The sequence below is a fragment of the Lagenorhynchus albirostris genome, chromosome 1 (genome assembly GCF_949774975.1).
Source record: "Lagenorhynchus albirostris chromosome 1, mLagAlb1.1, whole genome shotgun sequence".
In the NCBI taxonomy this organism is placed as follows: Eukaryota; Metazoa; Chordata; class Mammalia; order Artiodactyla; family Delphinidae; genus Lagenorhynchus; species Lagenorhynchus albirostris.
In genome coordinates, this window is record NC_083095.1 from 118889063 (window position 1) to 118915992 (window position 26930).

The 26930-nt window shown below is 44.7% G+C and overlaps 1 protein-coding gene and 1 non-coding gene across 3 annotated transcripts in view; one reads left to right on the plus strand and one right to left on the minus strand.

Annotated features, from left to right (window-relative positions):
- The window catches only part of ANXA2 (annexin A2), a 44239-nt gene extending 17347 nt beyond the window's left edge, over positions 1–26892 (minus strand). The window contains exons 1-3 of one of the 2 annotated variants that reach the window (XM_060151174.1): positions 26812–26892; positions 15321–15379; positions 11821–11920 (exon numbers count right to left, since the gene is read on the minus strand). In XM_060151174.1, the coding sequence (XP_060007157.1) occupies positions 11821–11920; positions 15321–15368 (148 nt within the window). In that variant the 5' untranslated portion in view covers positions 15369–15379; positions 26812–26892. Of the gene's footprint in view, positions 1–11820; positions 11921–15320; positions 15380–15892; positions 15990–26811 lie in introns of those variants that run through there. The other variant, XM_060151178.1, reaches the window with a different exon arrangement.
- TRNAE-CUC (transfer RNA glutamic acid (anticodon CUC)) lies at positions 19311–19383 on the plus strand. Its single transcript has one exon. It is a non-coding gene; the product is annotated as a tRNA-Glu (tRNA).
- Positions 26893–26930: the final 38 nt, after the last annotated feature.

Consider the following 26930-nt stretch of genomic DNA (forward strand, 5'->3'; position numbering starts at 1 on the left):
AACTTTGTTTAATAAAAAGAAGTCTTTGCCATAACTGGATAGGTAATTCCTGAGTGAGAAAGAGCAGAGTGGTTAAGCCTCCAGGGTCACACATGAACTGCGAACAGCCCAGCCTATAGGAAATCAGGAGTTCCAAAGCAACAGAAAGGTCAGAACGATAATACTCTGAGACAGAGGCAATGAGCAGACTTACAAAGAAGGTATTCTAAACTCTCAAGTGTGTTAGAAAGATCAGAAAGTTAGAATTTCTGGGTATAAAAATAAGTAACATTTTTGTATTTACATACTCATTTTTAAGTGAATTCATACCAATACGTTAGTTACCTTAACTGCAGCATTTATACCTTCAGCTCTGATTTTCAGAGTAGCCGGTGTCAACGTAGAAACCCAACTGCTGAATATGAGATCGTTTCAAAGATGCTTATTTTGGCAAAAAATAAAGGGGGAAAATGTCTAATAGTAGATTGATTAAATAAATGTTTTTGTCCTTATAGTGGGATAATATACAGACATTTAAAATGACGGTATAGGGCTTCCCTGGTGGCGCAGTGGTTGAGAGTCCGCCTGCCGATGCAGGGGACACGGGTTCGTGCCCCGGTCTGGGAAGATCCCACATGCTGCAGAACAGCTGGACCCGTGAGCCACGGCCGCTGGGCCTGCGCGTCCGGAGCCTGTGCTCCGCAGTGGGAGAGGCCACAGCAGTGAGAGGCCCACGTACCGCAAAAAAAAAAAAAAAAAAATGTATAAAATAGATAAGCAACAAGGATATACCGTACAGCACAGGGAATTATAGCCATTATCTTGTAATAACCTATAATGGAGTATAATTTGCAAAAATACCAAATCACTATGCTATATACCTGAAACTAATATAATATTGTAAATCAACTGTACTTCAATTTTAAAAATTAAAGAAAATTAAAAAAAAACACAGCTCCCTGGGCCTCCCTGCCCTCTGAGATATGATTAAAGACTCTTGTGGACTTTCGACCTGGGAAGCAGCATTTCAACCAGCTCCCTGGTGACTCTTTATTTGAGAATCGCCAACAGAGATGGAAAAGCATGGGTGGCAAGTGGAAAGGTCGTTGGAAATCTGCCTGTGTATAAGACTATTAAATCGCTTCTACCAACTGCTTCTGTGAGGTGCAGGGTCAACTACAATTTTAGGGAAAGCAATGTTTACCTTTGTTCAAACAACCCTGGTAAGAAATAACACCTGAAAAGAGCTCACTCGACAAACTTCAGTGCAGTCCCGTGTTCTTAGTCACTGAAACAAACCTCTCTTAGCAACCAAACAATGAACCTTTCTGTTCATAGCAGCTTAGCATTCAGCCAACAGAGTCAGAATACAATCCAGTTACTGGAAATCCCCATAAAGAGCCTGGGTGGTTAACCTGAATCTCACCTAGGACTCAGCAACAACTAGAGCCTGAAGGCGTCTACGTGTATTTTACCTAAATTACTTACCAAACAAACAGACTGCTGCGATGCAGCATCGAGCATGCTGGGACCCCTTACCAATGAAAGATCTGATACATTGATACATTGATACAATCAATGTATTGATACAATCAATGCTAATGCCAGCAACTACAAAGAAAGTAAATGGGGGCTATTTCTGCCAGTGGAAGCCCCCTCCTCCTTCCGAGGGCCTCACCTGCATCAGCTGCTCCTCCCATACCACTGTGCGCTAGTTTCAAATTGAACTAGAAAGAGGAAAATAAATCACAGTGCCCAGGATCGATGGCCTACTCAAAGCCACGGAAGGCACGTCCTGTGTTGGAACCCCAGAATGCACACATCTGCCAGTGGGATTTCACCATCTTATCTTCAGAACAGTGCTGCTTCCTCTCGACCTGGCATCATAACTGGTGAGACGGTCTATTCCTGTGGAAAACAGTCCAGTCCAGGTTGAAGCGGCAAGGGTCATCTGGTGACTCACCACTCCTGCCCAGGATGCAGCTGAAGGATGAGGGCTGAACGTTCAGCTACCTACGTCAGCACAATCACCGTCAACAAATGCACAGCAAGTGCCAGTACACCAGGAAAGCTTTACATTTAAACAAGGTTAACGTAGGCGCAGAGGACGGCAGATGAGGCTCTGCCCCTCTGGATTTGCACTTTCCGATCGCTCCTGTGCCAGTGCGAAGGGAAGTGTCTGCTGAGGGAAGGAGCCCAGGGTCGAAAAGAAACTGCGTGGATGAAGCGAACGCATAAAGAAAACAATAAATGTGAATAATGCCTATTTTCCCATCCCATTCCTCTCGTGTTGGATACAGAAGGTCACAAAGTAATCCAAGCAAAGCCTCACATTGGGAAACAATGACATGGGTGCAGGATCCCACAGAATGTGGGTGAGAACACAGTAAATTCTGTGATTCAGGCAGATTTTTTTTTAATGCCTTTCTTAAATTTAATTTTTATTTTACACTGGAGTATACTTAATTTACAATGTTGTGTTTCAGGTGTACAGCAAAGCGATTCAGTTATACATATTTATATACATATATCCATTCTTTTTCAGATTCTTTTCCCATATAGGTTATTATAGAATACTTAATAGAGTTCCCTGTGCCATACAGTAGGTCCTTGCTGATTATCTATTTTATATATAGTAGTGTGTATACGTTAATCCCAACCTCCTAATTTATCCCTCCCCCCAACCTTTCCCCTTTGTGAGTCTGTTTCTGTTTTGTAAATAAGTTCACTTGTATCATCTTTTTAGATTCTACATAAGTGATATCATATGATACTTGTCTTTCTCTGTCTGACTTACTTCACTTAGTATGATAATCTCTAGGTCCACCCAGGTTGCTGCAAATGGCATTATCTCATTCTTTTTTATGGCTGAGTAATATTCCATTGTATGTATGTACCACATCTTCTTTATCCAATCCTCTGTTGATGGACATTAAATGTCTTTTCAACACTAACAGAAGTTAAGATTTTCAAGACTGGTGAGGAACTAAGACACAAATTTATCTGGCTCCTGATGGAAAGCAGCAAGAAAGTTTTTAAGCATTTTTTCCTTGAATGAAAATGGCCAACTAATCTTATCAGCTAACTACAAAAATGCTTCCCACACTCCAGGGCATCTGAAAAAAATCAGTCCCTGTTCTAAGTGCTAGTCACCTGAAGCCACAGCTCCGGCAAGTGATGCCATGGGAAGGCACCGCTGACAGCAGGGCTCACATAGAAAACTCTGGGGTCGTGGGTTCCTGAAAACATCAGCCGTATTTTTAAAACAAAGAACACTTGCAGTCTAAAATAACGGCTGAATCCAAACCCACAAAATGGGCCTCCTGGAGTCTCCTCCTCTCTGCGGGTGGAAACCCCAAGTCAGCTCCACATCTGGCACTGCATGGAAAATGTGCATCTTTACTGTTCATGGCCAGGAACCAAGAGGCCATTCTGCACAGGATCTGACTCACATCTGCCAAGGCACACTGACTGCACAGAGAAAACAGATTTCATTGTGTTTGATAAAGGACTCAGGAGGCCCTCCAGGCAGGGCTGACTGACTAGTTAGGAGATAAAGGAAAACTGCCCAGATCCGCTCCTTATCTAGATCATAGGTAAGACCGGGACTTGGCTTAGGTTACTGGGCATATCAGTATCAAACCTCAGAAATCATCTTTACAACAAGGTCACAGGCAGGCCACAGAGAGAGCAGAAGGCACAGACCCATGGGTTTTATTTTATTATAATATTGATAGTATCAACCATTCACTGAGTACCTACATGCCAGGCATTTTACAAGGTGCTTTGTGCAAAGCTCTCTTGCAATTGTCATCGTGTCCATGTGCGATGGGTGTTAGTGTCATCCCCGTTGTACCAATGAGGAAAAGACGAGGACTCACCCAAGGTCACACAAGCAAGTCACTTGCAGAGCTGGGATTCAAACCAGGATTAAATATCTACGTTGGGCTATTCTGCCTCCTATTACAGAAAATAATCCAAAACTTGAAAATAAGGCAAAAGGAAGGGAACATGTCTTCCCAATGTGGCTAAAAGGCCCATCCAAGACTGTTTCTCCAGGGCACGCTCTCACTCAACTTGCTACTCACTACTGATTACGGCATAGGCTCTATGGGGTTATGTGTTAACTTGTAGATTTTGGTCCAGTAGAAAGGATAGTCCCCAAGATTATGGCTTCAGTGCCCTAAAGGACATTAACGGTCTTGTATCCAGCCTAGCAATCTTCTTCCAACATTCTTTCCTCAGTGTCTATAAACACCTAGTCTCTCAAATTTCCCTTTTAACCAGCCCTATCTCAATGAATTAAATAAATGTTTGCCACGTGTTTATCCTATATCTCTATGAGTCATGTTTGTACCTTTTTGAATTATAATTTGGTACTTCTTTATACCACACTCCTCCATCTTGTTGCTAAAAAGGACTGGAGACAGTAACGTGTCTATTTGTTTACAGAACTGGACTTACTATTTAGACCATACAAATGTACACCCGTTGAGTAATCTGTAGATAATGATTTGCCACCCAGTAACAATGCGTGGCCACTGAGCTAACCCAACTGAGGTTTTTTTCAAGAGAAAGAGCTAGAAGACTCTCTTCTGGAAATAGCCATTCATAACTCAGTGGGAGCCTAAAATGCCAGTAAGAGTGATTTTAGAGACAGAGAAACACATGTACGCACACAGACACTCACACACACACTGTTGCCCGAAGTACCCTTCCCACCATCTGCCACGGTGCTGCCTGGCCCGCCTCAAGCAAAGCGTGGTTTAGCTAAGTGCCTAAGAAGAGGATTGGGCCCAGAAATCAAATTTCTTCTATTTCCATTCTGCTCTAGTCTCACCTCAGCTGAGTCCCTTAGACAGGATTTAAGTACAGTCTCCTTGGTAATCCCACTGGGGTATTTTAATAATCTGGAACCCTGTCTGCCTTCTGTGCATAATTACATTTCTGAGATACTCTACAGGACCAGCAGGAAAACACAAAGGCCACTACTCAAGATCGAAATCAAATAAAATTGCAAATGAAGGGTTATGCATAAAATGAAAGCACCAATTTGTGCCCTGTTGCTCTACCAGCTTCCTGAGTCAGAAAGTAAAAAAATCTGAACAGATTTAAAAGAAACTGATACCCGCCCTGAACTCAGCTGACACAGAAGTTACTAGTTATTGTCTCAGCACTGCCAACACCTGAACGTGGTGACTTCCATCGTCCCTGGGTGTCACCGGTATTGGGATTTCCTCATGGAAAAGAGGTAACCATTTTTTACAGAAAAAAAAAAGCTGACAGGCAGGCAACACAGCCGATGCCTACAATGAGAAAGGCACCAGGGACTCCTTCACCCATGTTTCACAGGCTCCTTGGCATGAGTCCGGCATCTACCTACCCGAGTAGACAATGATCATCTTGAAAAAAATCAGAAAATCTGTGCCCAGAGTAAAGGTGGCTGTGACTCAGCACTGGTCCCTCTTTGTTCCCAGCAGTGCTGTAAGATGAGAATTCAGTCTAAAGTGAGCTTGAACACAAAAGGAAAGTCCTCATCAACGGGAAGGTTTTGTTCCCTCCTGTTCACTTCCAGGATGGTTAGAGTGAGAAGGTCCTGGGCTACGCGGGGCAGAAAGGCCTTTCCCACAAGCGTGCTCACACTCAGGTGTGGGGGTTCTTAGTTTGGGCCCACACCTCCGATGCCACTCCCGTGGGAGAGAAGCTACTTTTCAGAGCCAATCTGCCTCCTGGCATCTTCAAGAGAATACATTCCTGGTCTTCCCTGGTGGCGCAGTGGTTGAGAGTCTGCCTGCCGATGCAGGGGACATGGGTTGGTACCCCGGTCCGGGAAGATCCCACATGCCGTGGAGCGGCTGGGCCCGTGAGCCACGGCCGCTGGGCCTGCGCGTCCGGAGCCTGCGCTCCGCAACGGGAGAGGCCACAACAGTGAGAGGCCCACGTACCGCAAAAAAAAGAGAGAATACATTCCTCATTGCTGTCTCAGCTAAATGAATATACCTCCAGGTGTGCAGGTGAAACCAAAAATACATATCCTGGCTTGCTTCCCACTGCCATGGGATGTTAAGTCTTTCGGCCACGCTGGAAATCTTAAGCAGCTCCATTTCCGAAATATAAGAAAAAAATAAGCGCAGAAACTTGCTGCCGTATGCTTCTATACTTGTGCTTATAAGGGAGGGAAAAATCACCCGCTTCTGTAACCCTTCCGGAGAACACAAATACTGCTAAAATCAAAACTGGCAATAATAATAGGGCAATTCATTACCCTCCCCTTCCAGAGAGAGACCGAAGCTGTACCAGTTTATTGGCACTTACACTAACTCCGGGGTTGTGCTGCTTCTAATTACAATCTATTTTATGTAGTCTAGATTCATCCTTTTCTCATTTAGCTGACTTTCCTTTCTCGTTATTTGGACCCATATGGTAAACCATTCACAGCTGTGTTGTACACTCTGCAGTATATATTTAACCCAAGGCCAATCTAGACCAAGAGACTCCTACAGATCTAAGTCTCAGAAACCTCTTGTTAATTAAGCAATATTACTACTTTTGCATGGCTTTATTCAGTTTCTAACTAGACATTAATTAAGGTAAGTAATTGCAGAGTCTACCTCAAGCCAGAGCATACACAAAGCAATGTTCCATTTGGTTTAGGTGACATGCTCAGGGAACACTGAGATCCCTTCAAACCAAAAACAAAGCAAACTTACAAGTGTGAGCTAAATTCCTTTTGGAAAAAAGGATCAAAGCTTACTAGGGGACTGTTAATCCTTCGGGGATATGGTCCGGATTCTGGAACTGCCTTCTGCTGCCTTCTCTTGCCAGCCACGTATCCTGACTCTGCACTCACCTGTATGCTGGTATCTGTGTACATTTTCACTGCTATTCAGGTTAAATATGTACTTTTTCACATGATCCCAAGGGCCTGGGCATTGGAAAAGTTTAATGAAATAAAGTCGTTGCCCTCAAGGAGCTCACTTTCTGGTGGGAGAGACAAACCCATAGATAAATAACTACAACACAATGTGGCAAGAGCTATAAATGAGACACAGATCAAGGAATAAATGATTCTGCCTCCCACTTAGAGAAAGCTCGGAGAAGAGGCGGTGCATCAGCTCAGGCCAAGATGAGTGGGAACTGCCTGGATGTCAGAAGTGCGCCAACACTCCCACTAGAAGTGGGCTGCACACTCCTGAGAGAGCAAAGGCTCTGTTTGTGGCACCGAATAGCCTGGAGATGAAGCTAGACAGAGAATCTGCAATGGATGAGGCAAGGAGGCCCGTAAAAATAAGGACGGGGACTTCCCTGGTGGCGCAGTGGGTAAGACTCCACACTCCCAATGCAGGGGGCCCGGGTCAGGGAACTAGATCTCACATGCATGCCAAAACTAAGAGTTCACGTGCCACTACTAAGGAGCCCACCTGCAGCAACTAAGACCCGGCACAACCAAATAAATAAATATTTTATAAATAAATAAGGACAAATGCCCTAGCAGCCCAGGTGAGAGATAAGGGCAGAGGAGAAGGGAGGGATAAGAGCTGTTTTGGGGCCTTCTGACCAGTCTAGGCAGCACCAGCCTATAGATCTCACCCAGGTCTGCCCCTCCTAACTCTCCCCACTGCAGGCCTGCCTCGGTTTACAATCCTTGGGTTTAAGAGCAGTGAGTAACCCTAGGCCACAGCTGACTTGCTCACAGCCCTTCTGCCTGCGAGTACTCGGATAGGGAAGCAGACGTACATCAGGCAGTACAGGTAATGCCCAGCATGCTCTATACTCGGCACACGCACACACACGTGTGCACACACACCTGGGCTACCCTGAGAGGGGAGGCCCAGAGGGTCATCTTTTCACTGTCCTTTGGCTTTGTTTGTATCAGCATTTGAGGTTTACCCTGTTTCCTTGGATGTCAGGGAAACACCAATTAATTTGCATTGTATTCTCCTGGAAAAGGGTTTGCAACAGAGCCAGTTAAGGTGGGGCATGAGCTTCCTAATTACACTTAAAGTGAAAGGCATTCTAAAAGGGAAGGTAAGATCTTAATTAGCTCATTTTTTTTAAACTAGTGTTAGTATCTAAAGAGATCAAGGGGAAGGAGAAAAAACCAAAAGGGATGTGAGTTTCCCAACTACAGCTGACCCTCGAACAACTGGAGGGTTTGGGGTGCCGACACCCCCAACAGCTGAAAATCCACATATAATTTATAGTCGACCCTCCTTATCCTCAGTTCCATATCTGTGGATTCAACCAACCTCTGACCCCGTAGCACCGTAGTACTTAGCGTTGAAAAACCTCCACGTGTAAGTGGAGCTCAAACCCATGTTGTTCAACTACGATGACTTCATTTTTGTTTTTAATTTAGTTTACTGCTTTCTGTTATGAAGGTAATACATGTCACCACAGAAAAATTGGAAAAAACAGAATATACCGAAAACACAGGAAAAGAATCAATTACCCATAATTCTATATATCAGTTAATAATGCCTTTTATCTTTTTCTTTCTGACAAAAAAAAATTGTGGTGGTATGATCATACTGTATACACTATTTTATGTCCATTTCCTACGCAACTGACAAATCTAAGGTGAAATATGAGTGTTCCAAAATTGACTGTGGTGATGGCTGTACAATTCAGTGAATATACTAAAAAAAACTGAATTGTACATTTTATACAGGTGAATTGTATGAAATGTGAATTGTATCTCAATAACAATGTAAAAAAATTGTTTACAAACTTCACTTTTCATGTCTTGGTGACACTCTACAGACATTCTATGCAATATAAAGGCAGTTACCATAATGTACTAAGTCACTCTCCAACTAGAAGATGGATCTAGGTTTGTCACCATCATAACCAATGCTGATACAGCACAGGGAGATCAGCTCAGTGCTTTGTGACCATCTAGAGGGGTGGGATAGGGAGGGTGGGAGGGAGGGAGACGCAAGAGGGAAGAGATATGGGGACCTATGTATATGTATAACTGATTCACTTTGTTATAAAGCAGAAACGGACACACCATTGTAAAGCAATTATACTCTAATAAAGATGTGAAAAAAAAGTAATAACCAATGCTGATAATAAAATCTTTGTTACAACTCTGAGCTCTGTAGAGCTATCACATTCTTTCCTCTCGAGTTTCCTAGAAGGATTTAAGGTTCTAACTACACCAACAATCTAGCAACTATTTTAAAGGACCAACAGACTTAACTCAAGAAAAATCAGTTACTCTTTAAAATCACTAGGCACCAAAAACAAATAATAAAAAGCAGTCTTAAGTGGGACCCACCGGGCATTAAGTTTGGGAGAGAAGAAGACAGGAGACCAAAAGCCGGACCCACAAATATAACATGTATCTGACACCCATAGAATCACAGCTAGAAAATGTTCTCATGCCTGAAAACAACTCACGGCAAAGTAAAAAGTCCAACCCTGGCAGGTGGGTAGCATAACACTGGGGTGCTTGAGAGCACAGCCCTGGGGCTGGAAAGAGTCGTGTTAAAACCCCTATCTGAACCACAGCCAAGAGACCTGGAGCATGTTAATCCTAAATTATGTCCGCCATAAACTGGGGACGATAGCACCCTACACGAGAGGATTAATCTGAAGTTCACCTAGGAAGAATGTTCCTGAAGTGCCTGGTGCCACGCCAGCCCATAATCAGCAGCACTCAATAAGCAGCTGCAACCCTAATAATGGTGATGTCATCTGCACTTGACCAAACTGGAATGCAGGAATCCAGATCTTAGCCCTCCAGATGTTTCTGCTTAGAAACTACAGTATTTTTCTAACTCAGAAAGCGCCTGAAGGTATTTTTATTACCCTGGGAGTTTCAGCTGTTACCAGAGTTCATTTGCGCAATCTTTACATTCCAGTGTGCTAAAAGCTTTCTCATGCAGGGATAAAAGCAGCCTTTGTCTCAAGCTTGTAAAAGGCACCATCTTTGTCAGATGAGTTAACTGTTAAACTTCGGTTATATCTCTACAATGGCTAGTTGGGAAACCCCAGGAATGCAAGCACATTCAAATAGTGAGAAGGTGAGTTTTTAGGAGAGCGGATTGCGTGTGTGTGTGTGTGTGTGTGTGTGTGTGTGAGCGGACTGTGTGTGTGTGTGTGTGTGTGTGTGTGTGTGTTAAGGTGACATATTTTGAGTATTATCTATATGCCAGGCACCATGCTAAGAGCTTCCTACTTCACAACAACCCTGTGAGGTGGGAACTTTCATTAGCCCTCCTTCTACAGTAAGGAAGCTGAGGCTTAAGAAAGTTAAATGTTTTCCCAGAGTCAGACAGCTAGTAAATTAGTGGTAGAGCTAAGATTTGAACCCACGAACACATATGCTCTCATCCACTAGGCTCCACCAAGTAGAACTGACTGCAGGGAGGTAAGCCCTGCAGACTTTAGTTTCATTTTCTGACTAGTGACTTCCTGACTTCCCAGCTTGGCCTTTGACAAGTATGGTCATTTAAAAGCACCAAAAAAGATGGCTTTTTGAAGGTAGTTAGTTGTCCAGGCCGCCCGTAGTGGGAGGTGCCCACAATGTCCCCATGGAAACGAAGGCTGCTTTGAGGCCAGTGACGCAAACCTATGTCCTATTAGAACCACAGGACGTAAAGGATCTTTCTGCACTCCTTCCTATCCCTGGAAACACAGTCACCAGTTTTTCCAAGGGTTCTAGGAAAAGTGACTATGCAATTTATCCTGCAAAACAAGACAATTCGGAGGGCGAAAGGGGGCACAATCAGTATATATGCCGGCATAACGGGGACACATGTCCACGCCAATTTTAGGGCCCCAGGTCACCCTGACTGAGGTCCCCAGTCTGTCAGTGACCCGTATGTGAATTGTATGCATGTGTCAATAAGTAAAAGCACTCCATCGTCCTAATGTCCCACAACTCGTCAGCAGGGGATGAACAAGCACCCACTCTGGCTGCTGGATCACATACGTGTCTCAATCTAGCCTCATATGAAAAGAAGCACTTTGTCCAAAAGGGGAAAAGAGTGTGGTGAATCACAAGCATCACTACAATAATCACAGTGTTTCCAAGGATCCAGGGATGGGGCAACCCCAAAGGTACATGCTTCGTTAACGTAAGCCAAAGAAGTCTGAACGCTGGCTTTTGTAGATACAGAAAACAGCACGATGACCTGAACAGGCCCTTGCTCAACAGGCCCTCGCTCAACTCTTACCCAATTAAATGCTTTATCCGCTTTATTTCAGAACAGAGGCTTTTATGCCTCCTTGTCCTCTTACTCATCCTGGAACTCTAGGAAATACAATCATCCCGACAGCTCTTCAAACCCAAGCTCCAGGCCTAAGGAGGGGCGTAATAACTTGTGGAGCTAATAAAAAAAAAAAAAAAAGAAGTCTGAATTTTTCGCTCATTAGATCAATCTGAGATCAAAGCAGTAAAATGTTCCCAGCATTTTTCCAAGAAATGTAATAAAATTCAAGGGGATTTAGGACCAAAAAGAGACCCTTAGGGATCACCATGACCAAATTCTTCCTTATAGAAGGGGCAGTGAGGCCTCAAAGTGAAGAGCTCAGCCCAAAGCACACACCCAGGGGATCAGCCCTCCTGGCCCTCAGCTAAAGCCTATTTCCATGTCACTATGCTATTCGGTGATTTAGTTTCTCATGTTTTAAATCTTCTTCTCTCCAAAGAGAGGAGGGAGGGAGGGAGAAAGAGGGGGAACGAAGGAGAGAAGGATGGGGTGGGGTAGGTTTTGATCGCTCCGTTAAAGCTTGATGACGATTTCAAATGACCAATATATGAAGATTCAAGAAAAGAGAATAAAAACCCTTTGGTCAGTGTTTGACAAGGAGGACAAATGGATGGCCTACCTTTAGTCTTGATGGCTGTCTCAATGTTCAGAGCGTCCCGCTCCGCATCAAAGTTGGTGTACGCTTTGACTGACCCGTACGCACTTGGAGGTGTGGAGTGCTGAGGTTAGAAGACAAACACACTTCAATCCCACATAGTTAAAATCCTCTTGGTGAAATGTCAATTCCTAAAATTTTTTTCCTATTGTTTCTCTTAATAATTCGCATCATTCTTAGGCTAGGTAACTCAGTAAGTATATGAACATGCCGTCCCACATAGGATACGAAACTTCCTTATTTCTAATGAGAATTCTTCTTCAAAGGCTCAGCTAGTTTAGAATATGATAAATCTATTTCTACACTTCATCGTACTTTTCATGCAAGCTCAAAGGCGGAAAACGCAAAGCTGGGCACTTGAAACCACCCGTTTCTTTGCAGAAGGCTTTGAAGAGCATGAAACTGGGCTGAGCCAAAATTTGAAACAAGCTGGAAATGTGGAAATGCCTGAATGACAAGTGTGTTTAGCCAAGTTTTTGCTACAGGCACATGAATTTCCACTGAGCCTGTATCATTGAGCTCACAATTCTTTAAAAAGCAAATGTAGAATGCCTGCCTGCCTGTCTCGGACTATGAGGTAAGTGAGGGAAGCATCTTCTTCCTGCATCCCCCCCCCCTCGGGCCACCGCCGTGGAACCAAGGTGGTCAGGCCACATGGCCCACATCCTCTTCATATCGGCCAGGTTCCGCCGGCTTTCTCTACTCTCTCTACCCTCCATTCTGCTGTCTTTAACACGATCCCCTCTGCCTACTACTCTTCCTAGTATTTTTTTTCTCACTGCCCTTTAAACCATAGGTTCTTCCTTTCTGGTGCTTTTCAAAGCCCATCACCCTTCCAGATCTGATGGACCCTCCCCAGCTCTCCCCACCCCAGACTGAGGTAAGGACAACAGCATGATTCTACATCAGTTCTCCTCCCCAGAGTGTTAACTTCTCTCCTTTGAAATGCACTTACAGCCCTCCTCCTCCCTGCTATCCAGTCCCAAAGCAAAGGACAGACAAAACAGGACTGACAATGTTCTTTAGGTTGGCTGATGGCCAGTGGACCCATCCACCACTACACCGCCTTCAATGTCAAGGTTCCCCATCCCTGCCTCCCCACACTGCACACCTCCCATCACATCATGACTCCGTCTAGGCTCAGTTTCTGGGAATAGTCGGAGACTGAGTTGCCCTGACTTACCTTTCCACCCACACGCATCACGTTACAAGGCACCCCAGCATTTATTAGCAGTGAGGCTGTGCAGGTAGACAACTAAGATGCCATCCTCCCAAATGTCTCCTAGCACAAAGCCACAAATCGAAGTTCAGGGCTGGACAAAATGTTTCAAAATGTACTTGTGACCATCTTGGCCAAATAGTAAATCCAGTTAATACATATAACTGAAACACAGTGGATTATCAAGGTGTTTTCCATATAATTTCACTACTTAAACTTTCCAGTAAGATTAACTCAATGGGAATAGAGTACACATTCAGGAAAAGGTAATGACAAAGTGTTATTCTGAAATACTTACTATATATGCTATGGTGGCTACAAAATGAGGACAGAAATCTAAGGGAACACATTTTCCTATTTATTAACAATGCCATCAGTTATTTACAAAGGCAGGCAGTCTGGCCATCGAGCCATATCAAATATGGCTTCATATATCAGGTGCTGTGTCATCTCATCCCAAAAACAACAGTGAGTAGGGAAAAGTTTTACATAATTTTATAGTATCTCCGGAAATAAAATTAAATGGATAATTGAACTTACTACCTGTAAAATTCATTTATCTGAAAATCAAGTTATGGAGGTCCAAGTGATGTTTCTCTTCCCTCAAAGTATTGGGGAATACATGACATTTTCTATTGCAGTCCCATCTCTCCACAGAGAAGCACATCATACTAGAGTAACTTCAAAGGCCTCATGAAAAGCCCTCTGATGAAACCCGATACTAAAAATGATCTAATGATCTGATCCATTAAGAAAAAATTTATTTAGCTCTTGGACTTGTCTGGACCTCAACATGCTGCTTGTATGGTTGCCAACAACAGTGTGCACAAGGTCCAAGAAGAAAGGTGAAAACGAGGTAGGCTTTACACTCCATACAATCTGTGCTCGCACCAACATCATCCATCTGAATGTTTTATTGGCAAGCACCAGAGACAGAGGGTTCTGTACCACATGACCCAAGCTGCTGTCAACCCACTTGAGTGCTTCTTTGTATTTTAATTTCAGTGAGAGCGTATTTTGAAATATCTGGAAGATATGCCTACAAACCAGTGTCACTGCTGAGTTTCTGTAAAAGCCAGTTCTGCCAAGATAACCTGAAAGATGTATGGTACTATTAGATAGTTTACATATTCATAATTTATACTCTACTTTATTCTAAAAGCATTTGTAATGACTTATAATTTTGCATATAGCTTTTAAAATTTTTGACTGTAAAACAAAAAAGCAAATGTATCAGAATTTCCAAGTTCCTGTGAAAGACAATTAAGTATAAGTCTGAGCGACCTGACAGCCAAAGCAAAAAAGGCAACAAGATGAATTATAATACTTCTATTATTTAGTTAAAAAAAAAAATTCTAGCTATTTTGAAGAAAAGCTTTCCCAGGTACTAAATTTTAAAAAGTCCTTGTCTGGAATAACTCTCTGGACACTATAAGAAGTCCAAAACATGCAGGATCATTTTCAATATGGCTGTGGCTTATGCCAACCATTAATAAAATCTGAGGGCATGACATTAAAAATCCTGTATCAATGAGTACCTTCTGTAGAGCACAGGGAACTCTACTCAGTGCTCTGTTGTGACCTAAATGGAAAGGAAATCCAAAAAAGAGGGGATATATGTATCCGTATGGCTGATTCACTTTGCTCTATATCAGAAACTGACTGACACAGCAGTGTAAAGCAACTATACTCCAATTAAAGAAAAAGAAAAAAAAGTCCTCGGGCTTCCCTGGTGGCGCAGTGGTTGAGAGTCTGCCTGCCGATGCAGGGGACACGGGTTCGTGCCCCGGTCCGGGAAGATCCCACATGCCGTGGAGCGGCTGGGCCCGTGAGCCATGGCCGCTGAGCCTGCGCGTCCGGAGCCTGTGCTCCACAACGGGAGAGACCACAACAGTGAGAGGCCCGCTAACGCAAAAAAAAAAAGTCCTGTATCATCACAATAATTACTACCACTGGCATGTTAAGTATATAGCAGGATAAAATTCCAAGCATCTCAGTGTCACTAGTGTCTGTCCAGTTTTAATGTGATGCCAAAACAGTTTCTGGAGCCATACCATTTCTTTCAAATTGAACTACTAGGAACAGCTAAAGTACTGGGGAAGACAGGGAAGCAAGGGGATTCCGGGAATGACTGTCCGAATTTTGTCCTCATTTTCCTTAGATGTACAAGGAAAGGAAGAGGCACAGCTACCCAGAGAGATGACCAATTTGCAAAAATTACACAAAGTGAAAATGATATACTTACATCACCCTCCAAGCTGAGCTTGCAGAGAATTTCATGAACGGTAGACATTTTGAAAGAAGCTGGAAAAAAAAAGTACAATTCTTTATTATGAAGAGGCTTTCCTTTCCCCCGAAGCGCAATGATTCATTATACTCATCTCTACTTCTTGGGCCATTTCATCTGACAATATTAGAGTAATTTGTGCAAATAGATGCAATTCCTATCTTGTGATTGGGAAAATTAAAGCTGAGAGATGGTTTGCCTTAGGTTTGGGATGGACGACAGAACTAGCTAGTCTTGCTCTTGCCCAGTTTGAAGAGAACCTGGGGAGACTGACTTGTAAATACAAAACCAAAACGTTTCTTCCCAAGACCAGTCCAAACAGGATAAGAGTGAATCTTCCAGTTCTCCTAAAAAGTGAGTATTGTCAAACCAGCCAGTACTGCTGTATTTTTCACCAATAATTTAATATATCATATATAATATATATCCATAGTCTGAAAACTATGGATATGAACTGAAATCAGTAGCATTTTCATGCTGGCTGATTCCTAAATGGAGCCCTTTATTACTAACCATAATTATTCTCTTACCTCACCAATGCTTAGAAGATATTAAACTGCATGGACATATATACACTACCAAACTTAAGGTAGATAGCTAGTGGGAAGCAGCCGCATAGCACAGGGAGATCAGCTCAGTGCTTTGTGACCACCTAGAGGGGTGGGATGGGGGGGGTGGGAAGGAGACGCAAGAGGGAAGAGATATGGGAACATATGTATATGTATGACTAATTCACTTTGTTATAAAGCGGAAACTAGCACACCATTGTAAAGCAATTATACCCCAATAAAGGTGTTAAAAAAAAAGAAGATATTAAACTGTTGATGAGAAACACAATGGACAGATTTTGACATTAACTCATCCCATAGAAGACTGATCCTTGTATTTAAGATTCAAAATGGCTGAAGTTAAGTCATCTTTCAGTTAATACACTTAATTGGACAGTGATACGACAACGTAATGAACTGGCTTTCCAGCTTTGCAATCACACAGTTCTCGGAATTGATATACCAACCCCTGCCAATAAAAAGTGCTCAACTGGCAGGAAATTTACCTCCACTGAGACAAGACAGGTCATTCAGCCAACAGCCTCCCAAAAATAAAGAAAACAGAGCAGAGCTGCATCCTCAAACAGTGGGAATGACGTCTGAATTGCAGAAACTCCTGTTTTGGTCTCTTTTTGCTTAATATCCTTTGATCAAGGAAATGGTGCCCATGCAATTCAGCTTTCTTTTCTCTTCCAACAGTTTGCTTAGTCTACGTGTTTTCAGACAGCTGGCTTTGAAGGACTATTTGGACATAGACATTTGTTAATTTATCAGAAGGCTTTGGACTAGGCAGATTCCAGGCTCTGTGTGGGGTGAGTTAGAGGAATTAAGAGAAAAAGATTCGCCTTTATTTGTGGTTATGGAAGTATTTCTACAAGATTTTCACCATGAACTCTCTCCTACACGACATCCTCTCTCTTCTTGATGCTTACAGAAGCTTTTTTTTTTTTTTTTTTTGCAGTACATGGGCCTCTCACTGTTGTGGCCTCTCCCGTTGTGGAGCACAGGCTCCGGATGCACAGGCTCAGTGGCCATGGCTCACGGGCCCAGCCGCTCCGCGGCACGTGGGATCTTCCTGGACCGGGGCACGAACCCGTGTCCCCTGCATCGGCAGGCAGACTCTCAACCACTGCGCCACCAGGGAAGCCCAGGTGCTTATAGAAGCTTTTTAAGCACATGGCAAAAAAGAAAATCACAGCTATTCCAACTCCCCCATTCCCACAACTCTCAGACACTATCACACACACCCCCAACCCCTGCAATGCATCACAGCACTGGGATACGATCCTAGTTTGTAAAGTCATCCTCTATAAATAAACTGTGGTACATCCAGACAATGTAATATTATTCAGCACTAAAAAGAAATGAGCTATCAAGCCATGAACAGACACGAAGCAAACTTAAATGTATGTTACTAAGTGAAAAAAGCAGTTTGAAAAGGCTACATACTGTATGATTCCAATTATATGCCATTCTGGAAAAGGCACAACCATGGAGACAGTAAAAGGATCAGTGGCTGCTACGGCTTAGAGGGGAAGGAGGGAGGGACGAACTGGCAGAGCGCAGAAGATTTTTAGGGCTGTGATACAGTAATGGTGGATACATGTTATGACACGTTTGCCCAAATCCACAGAATTTACAACACCAAGAATGAACCCTAATGTAAACTATGTGCTTTGAGTGATAAAGATGTGTCAATGTAGGTCCAGCAATTATAACAAATGTACTTCTCTGGTGGGGGATTTTGATAATTGGAGAGGTTGTGTGTATATAGAGGGGGTGCTGGGAATATATGGGAACTCTGACTTCGTAGTCAATTATTCTATGAACCGAAAACTGCCCTGAAAAATAAAGTCTATTTTCTTTAAGAGTCTTGCTCTGTAGCTGGACTGTCCAATACACTAGCCACCAGCCACATGGGGCTGTCAAGCACTGAAAGGTGTCCAGACCACACTGAGATGTGCTGTAAGTGTCAAGTACACACCAGATGTGAAAGAATTAGTATAAGAATGTAAAATCGAAGAATAATCTCCAACTTCAACTTGGGCCAAGAAACATTCTATAGCATCTCATCAGGAGGCTGCTGAGAATCACCAAACAGGACATGAGCTCCCCAGGACACGGACCACCTAAGCCCTGGCCTGGACTCCCGCCCCTGGGGCTCAGTCAGAACTGGGCTAGGTTTGCAGTGAGGGGTCAACGGTTGTCATCTGCCTCGCAGAATTCTAGTCCCCACTGTAAACAGCTAAGAAAGAAAAACGTCAAAGCAAAAAGAAGACCAACAAGTCAGAGTTGTTTCTGGGTGGATTAAATTCCACTTATTTATTAGATCAGTTACTTCACGTGGGTTCTGAGGTTTAGGAAATCGCAACTTGCAGAGGCGGGTAAGTTTCTGCCAGGGAGTTCTTTCAAGTGGCCTTTCCAGCTCCGAGCACCGGCTTGGGAGACAGCTGCCTAACCATGTCCCACACGGACCCCTCGGTATGGTACAAACCAAAGACCATCGGATTCATGTAATCCTTCTCCCACAGGCACAATACAGAGACAGAAAATGGGGATTTTAAAAAGGCTCACAAGTCTTCCTTGCTGTTTAACGGTCGACAGTGGTACCGCTCTTTCACCTCACATCAGTCCTACGTGCCACTACCAACTAAATTCCTCTACTTTATCTTGTCACAATAAATAGTTCAAAATCCATCCTTCCGTGATGTTCTCTTACTCCAGCTCCGTCCAGCCCTCTATGTACTCCCCAGCAAAAGTGGACCTCAACCAAACTGTTCCTTGCTTCTCCCCAAACACACCGTAACAGCTTTAATCCACAGCACCTTGATTCGTGTCTCCTGCCTCATCTCCTTACCCTTGTCTCTTCTTCTGGTTACAGATGCTGCCCATTCCTCAAGTCACCACACCTCTGGCACCTGCTCCAATGGGGTGGCTGCGGCCCACATTCCCCGGCACTGCCTCTCCCACCTTTCAATGCCAGAAACACTTTCTGATGCCACTAGACTTACTCACCACTGAGCAAGAGCGTCCTGAGTTCCTGCCACGCGTGCGCCACACATTCAGATGGCAAATACAGAGTACAATTCAACCAAACGGGGGTCTCATAGGCCCCAGAGTCCCAGTTCCCCCACAGATTGAAGAGGGCCTCTGCACACTCTAGGTGCTAAATAAACGGTCAGAAATGAGTTGCTATTTTGCATAATGAACATCTATATTTATATTGTTGATACTCATTCTGTAGGAAAAGAATGTCACAATAACCAAAAAAACAATATCCATGAAGCTTGGGATTACTCCATGCAAGTGTCTTCTGTATCCATATAAATATTGCCTACTCCATGCAAGCTTAAGGGCAAACACATTTTCGCCTTAGAAATAAAACAGGGCCCTCAGGACTTCCCTGGTGGTCCAGTGGTTAAGACTCTGCGCTCTCAATGCAGGGGGCCCAGGTTCGATCCCTGGTCAGGGAACTAGATCCTGCATATGTGCCATAGCTAAAAGATCCTGCGTGCTGCAACTAAGACCCGGCGCAGGCCAAATAAATAAATATTAAATAGAAATATTAAAAATATTATTTAATAATAAATTTTTTTTTTTAAAACCATGGCCCTCATTTCTTCACTACATCCAATCAGCTGGTTTCTTCACTACATCCTGGTCTCTTCACTACATCCAATCCCCTGGGAATGCAAAGTCATCTTGCAGACGACTAATTAATCTCCAGAAGAAAGAGTCGGCTGTACCACTTATGTTTGTTAAAACATTAGCTTAATATAGCGCATATGACTAATGAGAAGATGTCAGAGTGCTGCTATCCTTGGAAGCAGAAAGAGAAAGTCTTGGCAGGGCTACTGTAGGGTACAATCACTGGTGACACCCAGGTAATCAATCAACAAGCCCCTAACACACACACACCGGGCCTGCCCCGCATTAAAGGCTGGGAGAGACACACACAAAACTATGAAACACAGACTCCACTCCTGCAGGACCTTGCAGCTCTCTTCCCTTCTCGCCCCAGGAAGACTAGCCCAGGTCACCCAGCTAATGAGTAAGGGAGTCAGGGCCAGGTTCCAAGTCCCCTGACTCTTGGGCCCTTGCCCTTTCAACTTCACCACAGTGGCTCTTCATTCCAAGAGATTAAGACATGGAGAGAGAGAAAGATAAAAGCAGCATGAGTGAGACTGGCTAAGGGTCTGAGAGGTGAGGTACTGACTAGTTTGAGAAGGACACTCACTCACCCTGGAAGGTTCCAGCCAGAGAAACAAGGGAAAGCCTGAGGAGATGGGATGTGGGAGAGTGTGGCGGGGGGGGGGCGGGGGGGGGGAGGACAAGAGGCCAGGTTTAAAACCAGCCATGTCTAATGTGGTGGCACGTGGGGGGCCTGAGATGTAAGTTTCTGAACGGTGCAGATTTAAGCTTGGCTATGGAAAGGGATTTGATGCCAATACTAAGTATCCATTCACCGTATTTGCTCTGGAGGCTGAATTTTCTTACTGAAACAATAGCGCTGCCTTTTTAGTGTACATGTTGTTTTTAAGTCTCCATACCATAGGAGACAATTCCACCTCCAGTGACCACTTAGCACACTGAAAAATTCATAAGCGCATTAAAATCAGAACAACCGCTCCGTGTCTGGCAGACCTCTCCACAGACACGAAAATGGCATCACTCTTTCCAACACTACAGCCTCACAAAGATCTCCAACTGGTTTCAACTTGCAAAAAAGAAAAAGAAAAAAATCAGCAAATTCAATCTTTTGATGAGTACCTCCACATACCAGTACCTCTTATTCGCAGGAAAGGGCTGGGTGACTTAAACAAGATTGTTCCAATCGCCTTCTTCAGGGAAAGTTTTTTGTTTAAGAAAATAACTAGAGAAGTACAAGGAGACTCACTGAGAGCCATACCCACTTCAGACTGGCTTGAAATAACGCACCACTGGGAAGGGAACACAGACACTCCACCCTAACGAAGGGAACAGAACAGTTTCCTCTGGCCTTGAAAATATTAATAAATGAGACTGTTAACTGCCTGACTGGAAAAGCTCTTATAGCGCAAAGCTAGACATTAAAGAAATCCGTGCAGCTGCTGGAAATGAAGCAACTTACATCTAACATAAGCACTATCTTAAAGATAAGAGTTTGTCCTTTTTTTTTTTTTTAAACCCAATAGATTACACTGCATTTCACTGTTTCACTTCCAACACACAGTTGCAACAAAAATAGTACAAGTAAAACAGCTTTAACGTCTCCCTGCCCCCCCAAAAAAGTAAAAGAAAGTTTGCAAAAAGGTTGAAACAAACAAAAAAAGAAAACCTAAAAGTTAGTGCTTCAAATAATAAAAACAAGTTCTACTGAAATGAATGAAGAACCAGCTCCAGAAAGCCCAAATATTAATTCTCACAAACAAACAAAAACACATTGAGGCAGGGCTCCTCTGCCCAGCAGAATCTGAGTATAACCCAGCAGTTTCGTGGTCACACCCACTTTTAAAATGTGGAGTGTTGATGTGTTACTGCAAAACACATCCCTAGCAACCATGATGAATCAATCAGGGACTGGATGATACAAAGGGGGATTTTTTTAAAACCAAAAAAATGGGGGCGGGTGTGGGGATGGAGGGTTGGGATTCCCCGCCAAGCCCTTACTGTGCAGTCCTGGGTCTACAGGACCAGACTGACATTTTAAACCAAGAGGGGGTAAAAAAAAATGCATGAGTGGGGGGTAGGGGTAGAGTTCCCACTTTATTCACTCTCCACCCCTCCCTCCCAGAGCATTTTTATTTAACAGAACCTTCCTGAAAGCACACGGTTTTCTCCTTGGTTTTTATGGTCTTGATTAATGCCTGAGTCACAGGCGCAAGTCATTCCCCAGAAATTCTGGAATTCTGCCCAGGGGCCTTGATCAAACTGAGCAGGATGGACACAGTGCTGCACTTGCTCTGGCCTGTCCCTTTTGCTGCCTGATCGGAATCAATATTTGTTTACTAACTCCAGACACACTGTGGCCTCAAGCTCTCAGAGCCTCTCGTTCAATCTCCCGAAGTGGGGTTGGAGTGGGCAGAAAGAGACGTGCAGAAGAATGATGTCACTTGGCACAAAGTACTCTCACGGTTGAGAGATCAAGGTCTTCACATCTACAACTCAATTTCAGTGTTTTATGGCCCAAATATTATATTTCCAATGGGGCCCTGCTGCTTACAGAAAAAAGTCTACACAGCATTCAAGATCTTCCACACTCTGGGCTCTACCTACTTTTCCATAAATAAAGCACATGCAAACACACACACACACACGCACGCACGCACGCACGCACGCACCCAGCACCAGTTAGACTGGATTGGTAATTCTCCAAACACATTCAGCACTGTCCAACTACCTCTAGGCCTGGGTTTTCCAAGTTCCCTCTACTGGGAATGCTCTATCTGGATCAGCTGACATCCTCGGGAGACTTCAGGACACAAAAAATACTGTTACCTTTCTCCTGTACCTCTCCCTGCTCTGTGCTCCTGTCTCTCTTGGTGTATCTGTGAAATATCAGAGCTGAGGGTACAAAGGCGGTCTTCCATTCTATAAGGCAGTCTTCCATTCTATCTGCCCCCAGGGTTTCTGTCTTATGCATCCCCATTTCCCCATAGGTCTGAGCACAGTGCCTAACACACTGGAGGCGTTCACTCACATTTTTGGATGGTTTACACACACTGGGTCTTTCCACATTATATCTTTTTTTCCTTCTTTTCCACTACATTCTCCTTCCTCAATTTCCTTTCTCTTCCTCGGACTGCGTATCTCAAATGCAGCTCCAGTTCCATACATTCAGAGCTGGAGGCTTCAATTCCCAGCCTCTGTTCACACCTTTGCAAAGCCTGGTAGAGCAATTCAGGAGACTGCCTCTTTCTCATACGATATGCAGCTCTTCACCTTCTCCCACAGCTCAACCTCCACCTTTAATACCGTCAGGGCCCCTTGGCTCCTAGCTCTGTGCACGGAACAACGTGGAAACGTAACCTACATCTCCTTGTGGCAAGAAAGGCAGGGAAGGAGGCAACAAGGAGGAAAGATTTGCAAGTGGCCTTGGGACTCTGACTTCCTCTGAGCTGGGAGTGTGGGGACTGGGTGTGGCAGAGAGACAAAGGGCAAAGATTCCATGTGACAGCCACTCCCTTGAGTCAGAACTTCCCACACCAAGCCTGGGAGTGTAACTCAGACCACTTACTTAGATGCTACAGACTTCTCTCTGACAAGACTGAGCTCAGACGGTTTCACAGCTTCAGGTGTACCCTAGGGGAGACTTGGAGGTAATCTCACTGGAGCCACTGCAAAGAACAAGGCTGGGCATCTCCTGACCCCTACAGCTGACCTGCTCCCCAACAAAAGAGACGGGGACCGCCTCTGGCAACTGGAGGAGGAAAAACAGACCTGACAGTGAAAGAGCAGAAAATTTTTTTTTTAAAAGACTGGAATTTCCTCCTGATGTAGCCTACAACTAGAATAGGGTGTGGCACCAGGGAAAAAGAGGGAGGTGGGTTCCCATATGCATGCAAAAAAAGAACATTCCATTTCTATTCTTTTTTTTAATTTACTTTTGGCTGTGTTGGGTCTTCGTTGCTACCCGTGCGTGGGCTTTCTCTAGTTGCGGCGAGCGGGGGCTACTCTTCATCTCGGTGCGCAAGCTTCTCATTGCGGTGGCTTCTCTCGTTGCGGAGCACGGGCTCTAGGCGCACAGGTTTCAGTAGTTGTGGCTTGCGGGCTCTAGAGCACAGGCTTAGTATCTGTGGCGCACAGGCTTAGCTGCTCCGTGACATGTGGGATCTCCCCGAACCAGGGCTAGAACCCGTGTCCCCTGCATTGGCAGGCAGATCCTTAACCACTGCACCACCAGGGAAGCCCTCCGTTTCTATTCTCATAGTCAAATCCAGAAGCCAGGTTAAGTCAATGATAACTTTAAACAACACTTTCCCTAAAGCAAGTAAACTATGACGCTCAGGTCTGTGGAACAGCTGGATTAAAGGGGAAATGAGCCCCAACCAAGTTTGGAAACAAATATTAATTTGGGAGAACGTAAAGCTCAAAATCCAATTACTGTCTATACAAATTCACTCGATTTTGTCTATTTTATTTTTTTCCCCACTAGATTTAAAGCCTAAAGAGCAGAGTTTTGTTTTTGTTTTGGTCTGTTTTGTTCAGTGCTATATCCTCAGTGCTTATACTGTAAGCAGAACATAGTAGGTGCTTAATAAATATTGTGGAATGAACAGATGTTTAAGGCAGCCCAAGAGAGCCTGGGAACGGTTTTGTGTCCCGGGTCCGGGAGGATGCCACATGCCGCGGAGCAGCTGGGCCCGTGAGCCATGGCTGCTGAGCCTGCACATCGGGAGCCTGCTCCGCAACGGGAGAGGCCACAGCAGTGAGAGGCCCGCGTACCACAAAAAAAAAAAAAAAAGAGAGAGCGCCTGGGACTTCTATTTGTGACACGTTAAGAAATGCCTCAGCAGGCGCACAGCCCCACACAAGGGAAGACCAAGAACAAAGGCCAAATGCTAGGCCCGATGGTGCAAGAAGAGCCTACAACCCTCAAAATCAATAACAATTATAGAAGGATATCTACCTTGCCAGGAAAACTACTTAAATTAGAAATTAGTCAGGAAACCAATGGCCATGACTGCCGGCATGTCAATCGATACAGCATTTTTAATAGCTCAAAGACAGAGGATGTTATTGTGACCCCAGTCCAAGACCAAGCTCTTGCTCAAAGCCAGTGAGTCAGCAATATTTCCTGGGCATTTGCAACAGGCAAGGCATTTAGCACTGCAAGAAATCACAAAATCTAGGCGGTCCCCTAATCATAAACCTCCAACTAAAAAATTTACATTGATGGTCACACCCTTGCACTGCAGATGCAATCCATACCTCTGGAGAAAGCCTTGACTGAAGATTTGAGATAATAGGTGGAGTCAGAAGTGCTGTATGGGATGGTCTTAACACCACTGACCACTAAGCACACTGAACCTGGCCTCATATGAGATCCTCCTTCACAATGCTTGAATATTATATTATGTGGCTCCTTCCATAGCCTCAAATTCTATAAATTACAGATGTTTAGGTTTAAAAATGCTCTTGTTATCTTTTAAATAACACATCTCCCCTGGGTTGCTGAGGATTTCAGGACCACCAACCATTCCTAACGTTGAATATTAATGAATATTGACTCAATCTGCTTGTCTCTAGCTGGGTATGAGAACACTGAAGTGGGAGGGAGGGGGGAATGCAGCAGAACTGGAGAAGAATGGACAGGCTTTTGTAATATGTGGGGGCGGGAGGGGTCTCCAAGGAGGCAGGAGGAAGAGAGTAAAGTAGAGAGGGTGATAAGGACATAATTTTCCAATTAAAATAATTTAATCAGGGCCAACCTTAAAACTTAGAAAACTTCCAGTAAAATACTTCAATGATTTACTCTTACATATTATACCTCACCCTCCTCCCACCCTCCCTCCCCACCCACCATCACTCCCATCCCGCAAATTAGGCATTGTACTATCAGTACTTCGATATAGTGCAGGTTAAGGTAGGGGTTTTCTGGGCTAGCCTGAGAACCTAAGCACCTTCTGTAACATTGTTTCAGTGCTACAGCGCATTCTGCATTCGAAATGACCAAGTTCCGGACAGGCACAGTAGGGCACACTTTTGGACAGAACCCATCAGTACCGTCAGTATGAGCTCAGGGGTCCCGACCCCTGGACTCCAAGACCTTAGGGCTCCTGGTAAACACCCAGCGTGCCCCATGAAGTTACTGTTCTTTTACCTCTAATAGCTTTAAAATGGCAACTCTTAACACAAAAAGAATGACACTCGGTTTTGGTATGGCACTTAATGTTTCCAGTGTGCTTTACAAATTTATTTTTGAATGAATATGGTTTTTGGAATCTTCGATAATAACCCTATGTGGGGAAAGTAAGAATGTGCATTCTTAAACCACTTTCATAGATAAGGAAATTGATGTCCACACCTTTTTTTTAACTGAGAGTTGATGGAATCCAGGCCTACAACACCAGGCGCTGGGACCCATCTCACAGAGCTACAAGGAGCAGCCCGGGGGCCTACGCCCTTTTCTGTACCCTCTGTCCCTGACTCAATGTCGCATCAGCGCCAGTAAGTCAGTGACGATTCTCCCCACAGATCCACGGGAGAACACTTCCTTTCCTGATGCAAAAGTAGTCAACCAAATAAGAAACTCTCCAGATACACGGAAATCAAAAGTTGCTCTCCTACAAGATAAGCTAAACAAAGGAGAATGAGGGGAGGTTCTTCCGTTGTTTTGTTTTACTGGGGCAGGAGGTTGCTGCTAAAAACTCCCACCCCTCATCCTCCCCCGACTGCTTCCCTCCTGCTCGTCGGCACAAGTTCCACAAATGCTCGTTTGTTTCAAGTAAAGTTAACTTGGAACAGATGGGGATTACTTTCTAGATAGCCGTAGCGCTAGTGTTAAACGTGGAGGGTGCCGCACGTCTGCTCTCCACCCGACCAGGGGCTCGCAGGGAGGCCACACCCAGCCCCCCAGCGGCGCCCGGCGCGTCTGGAATGCGAAGCCTCCCTCCGCCCCCCTCCCCGGCGCCACCTCGTCGGGCTTCCCGCGAGCACTTCGCGGGGGATGCCCTGCACGCCCCAGGCCGGGGCACACGCGGCCCCCCTCACTCCTGTCCAGACCCCCCTCGCCACTGGGTGCCCTCCTCGCAAAGCTCCTAGTGCGGACCGTCCCTTCAGCCCCCTCCCCGGACGGCCTCCCGAGTCCCCGTCTCCAGAGCTGCTCTTTGCAAGGCCGTCTCCTTCCCTCGCTCTCCACACCCCGCCAGCGCGGCGGCCCCGGGGCCATAGCGGGCGGGCGGGCGGGGCGCCCCGCTTACCTGGGCCAAGCGCAGTGCGCTGCGAGCGTCGCCAGATGCAAAGCGGAGCCAGCTGGCCTGGGTGGGGCTTTTATATCCGCTACATCCTCGCGGTGCACGGGAGGCCCGCCCCGCCGCCC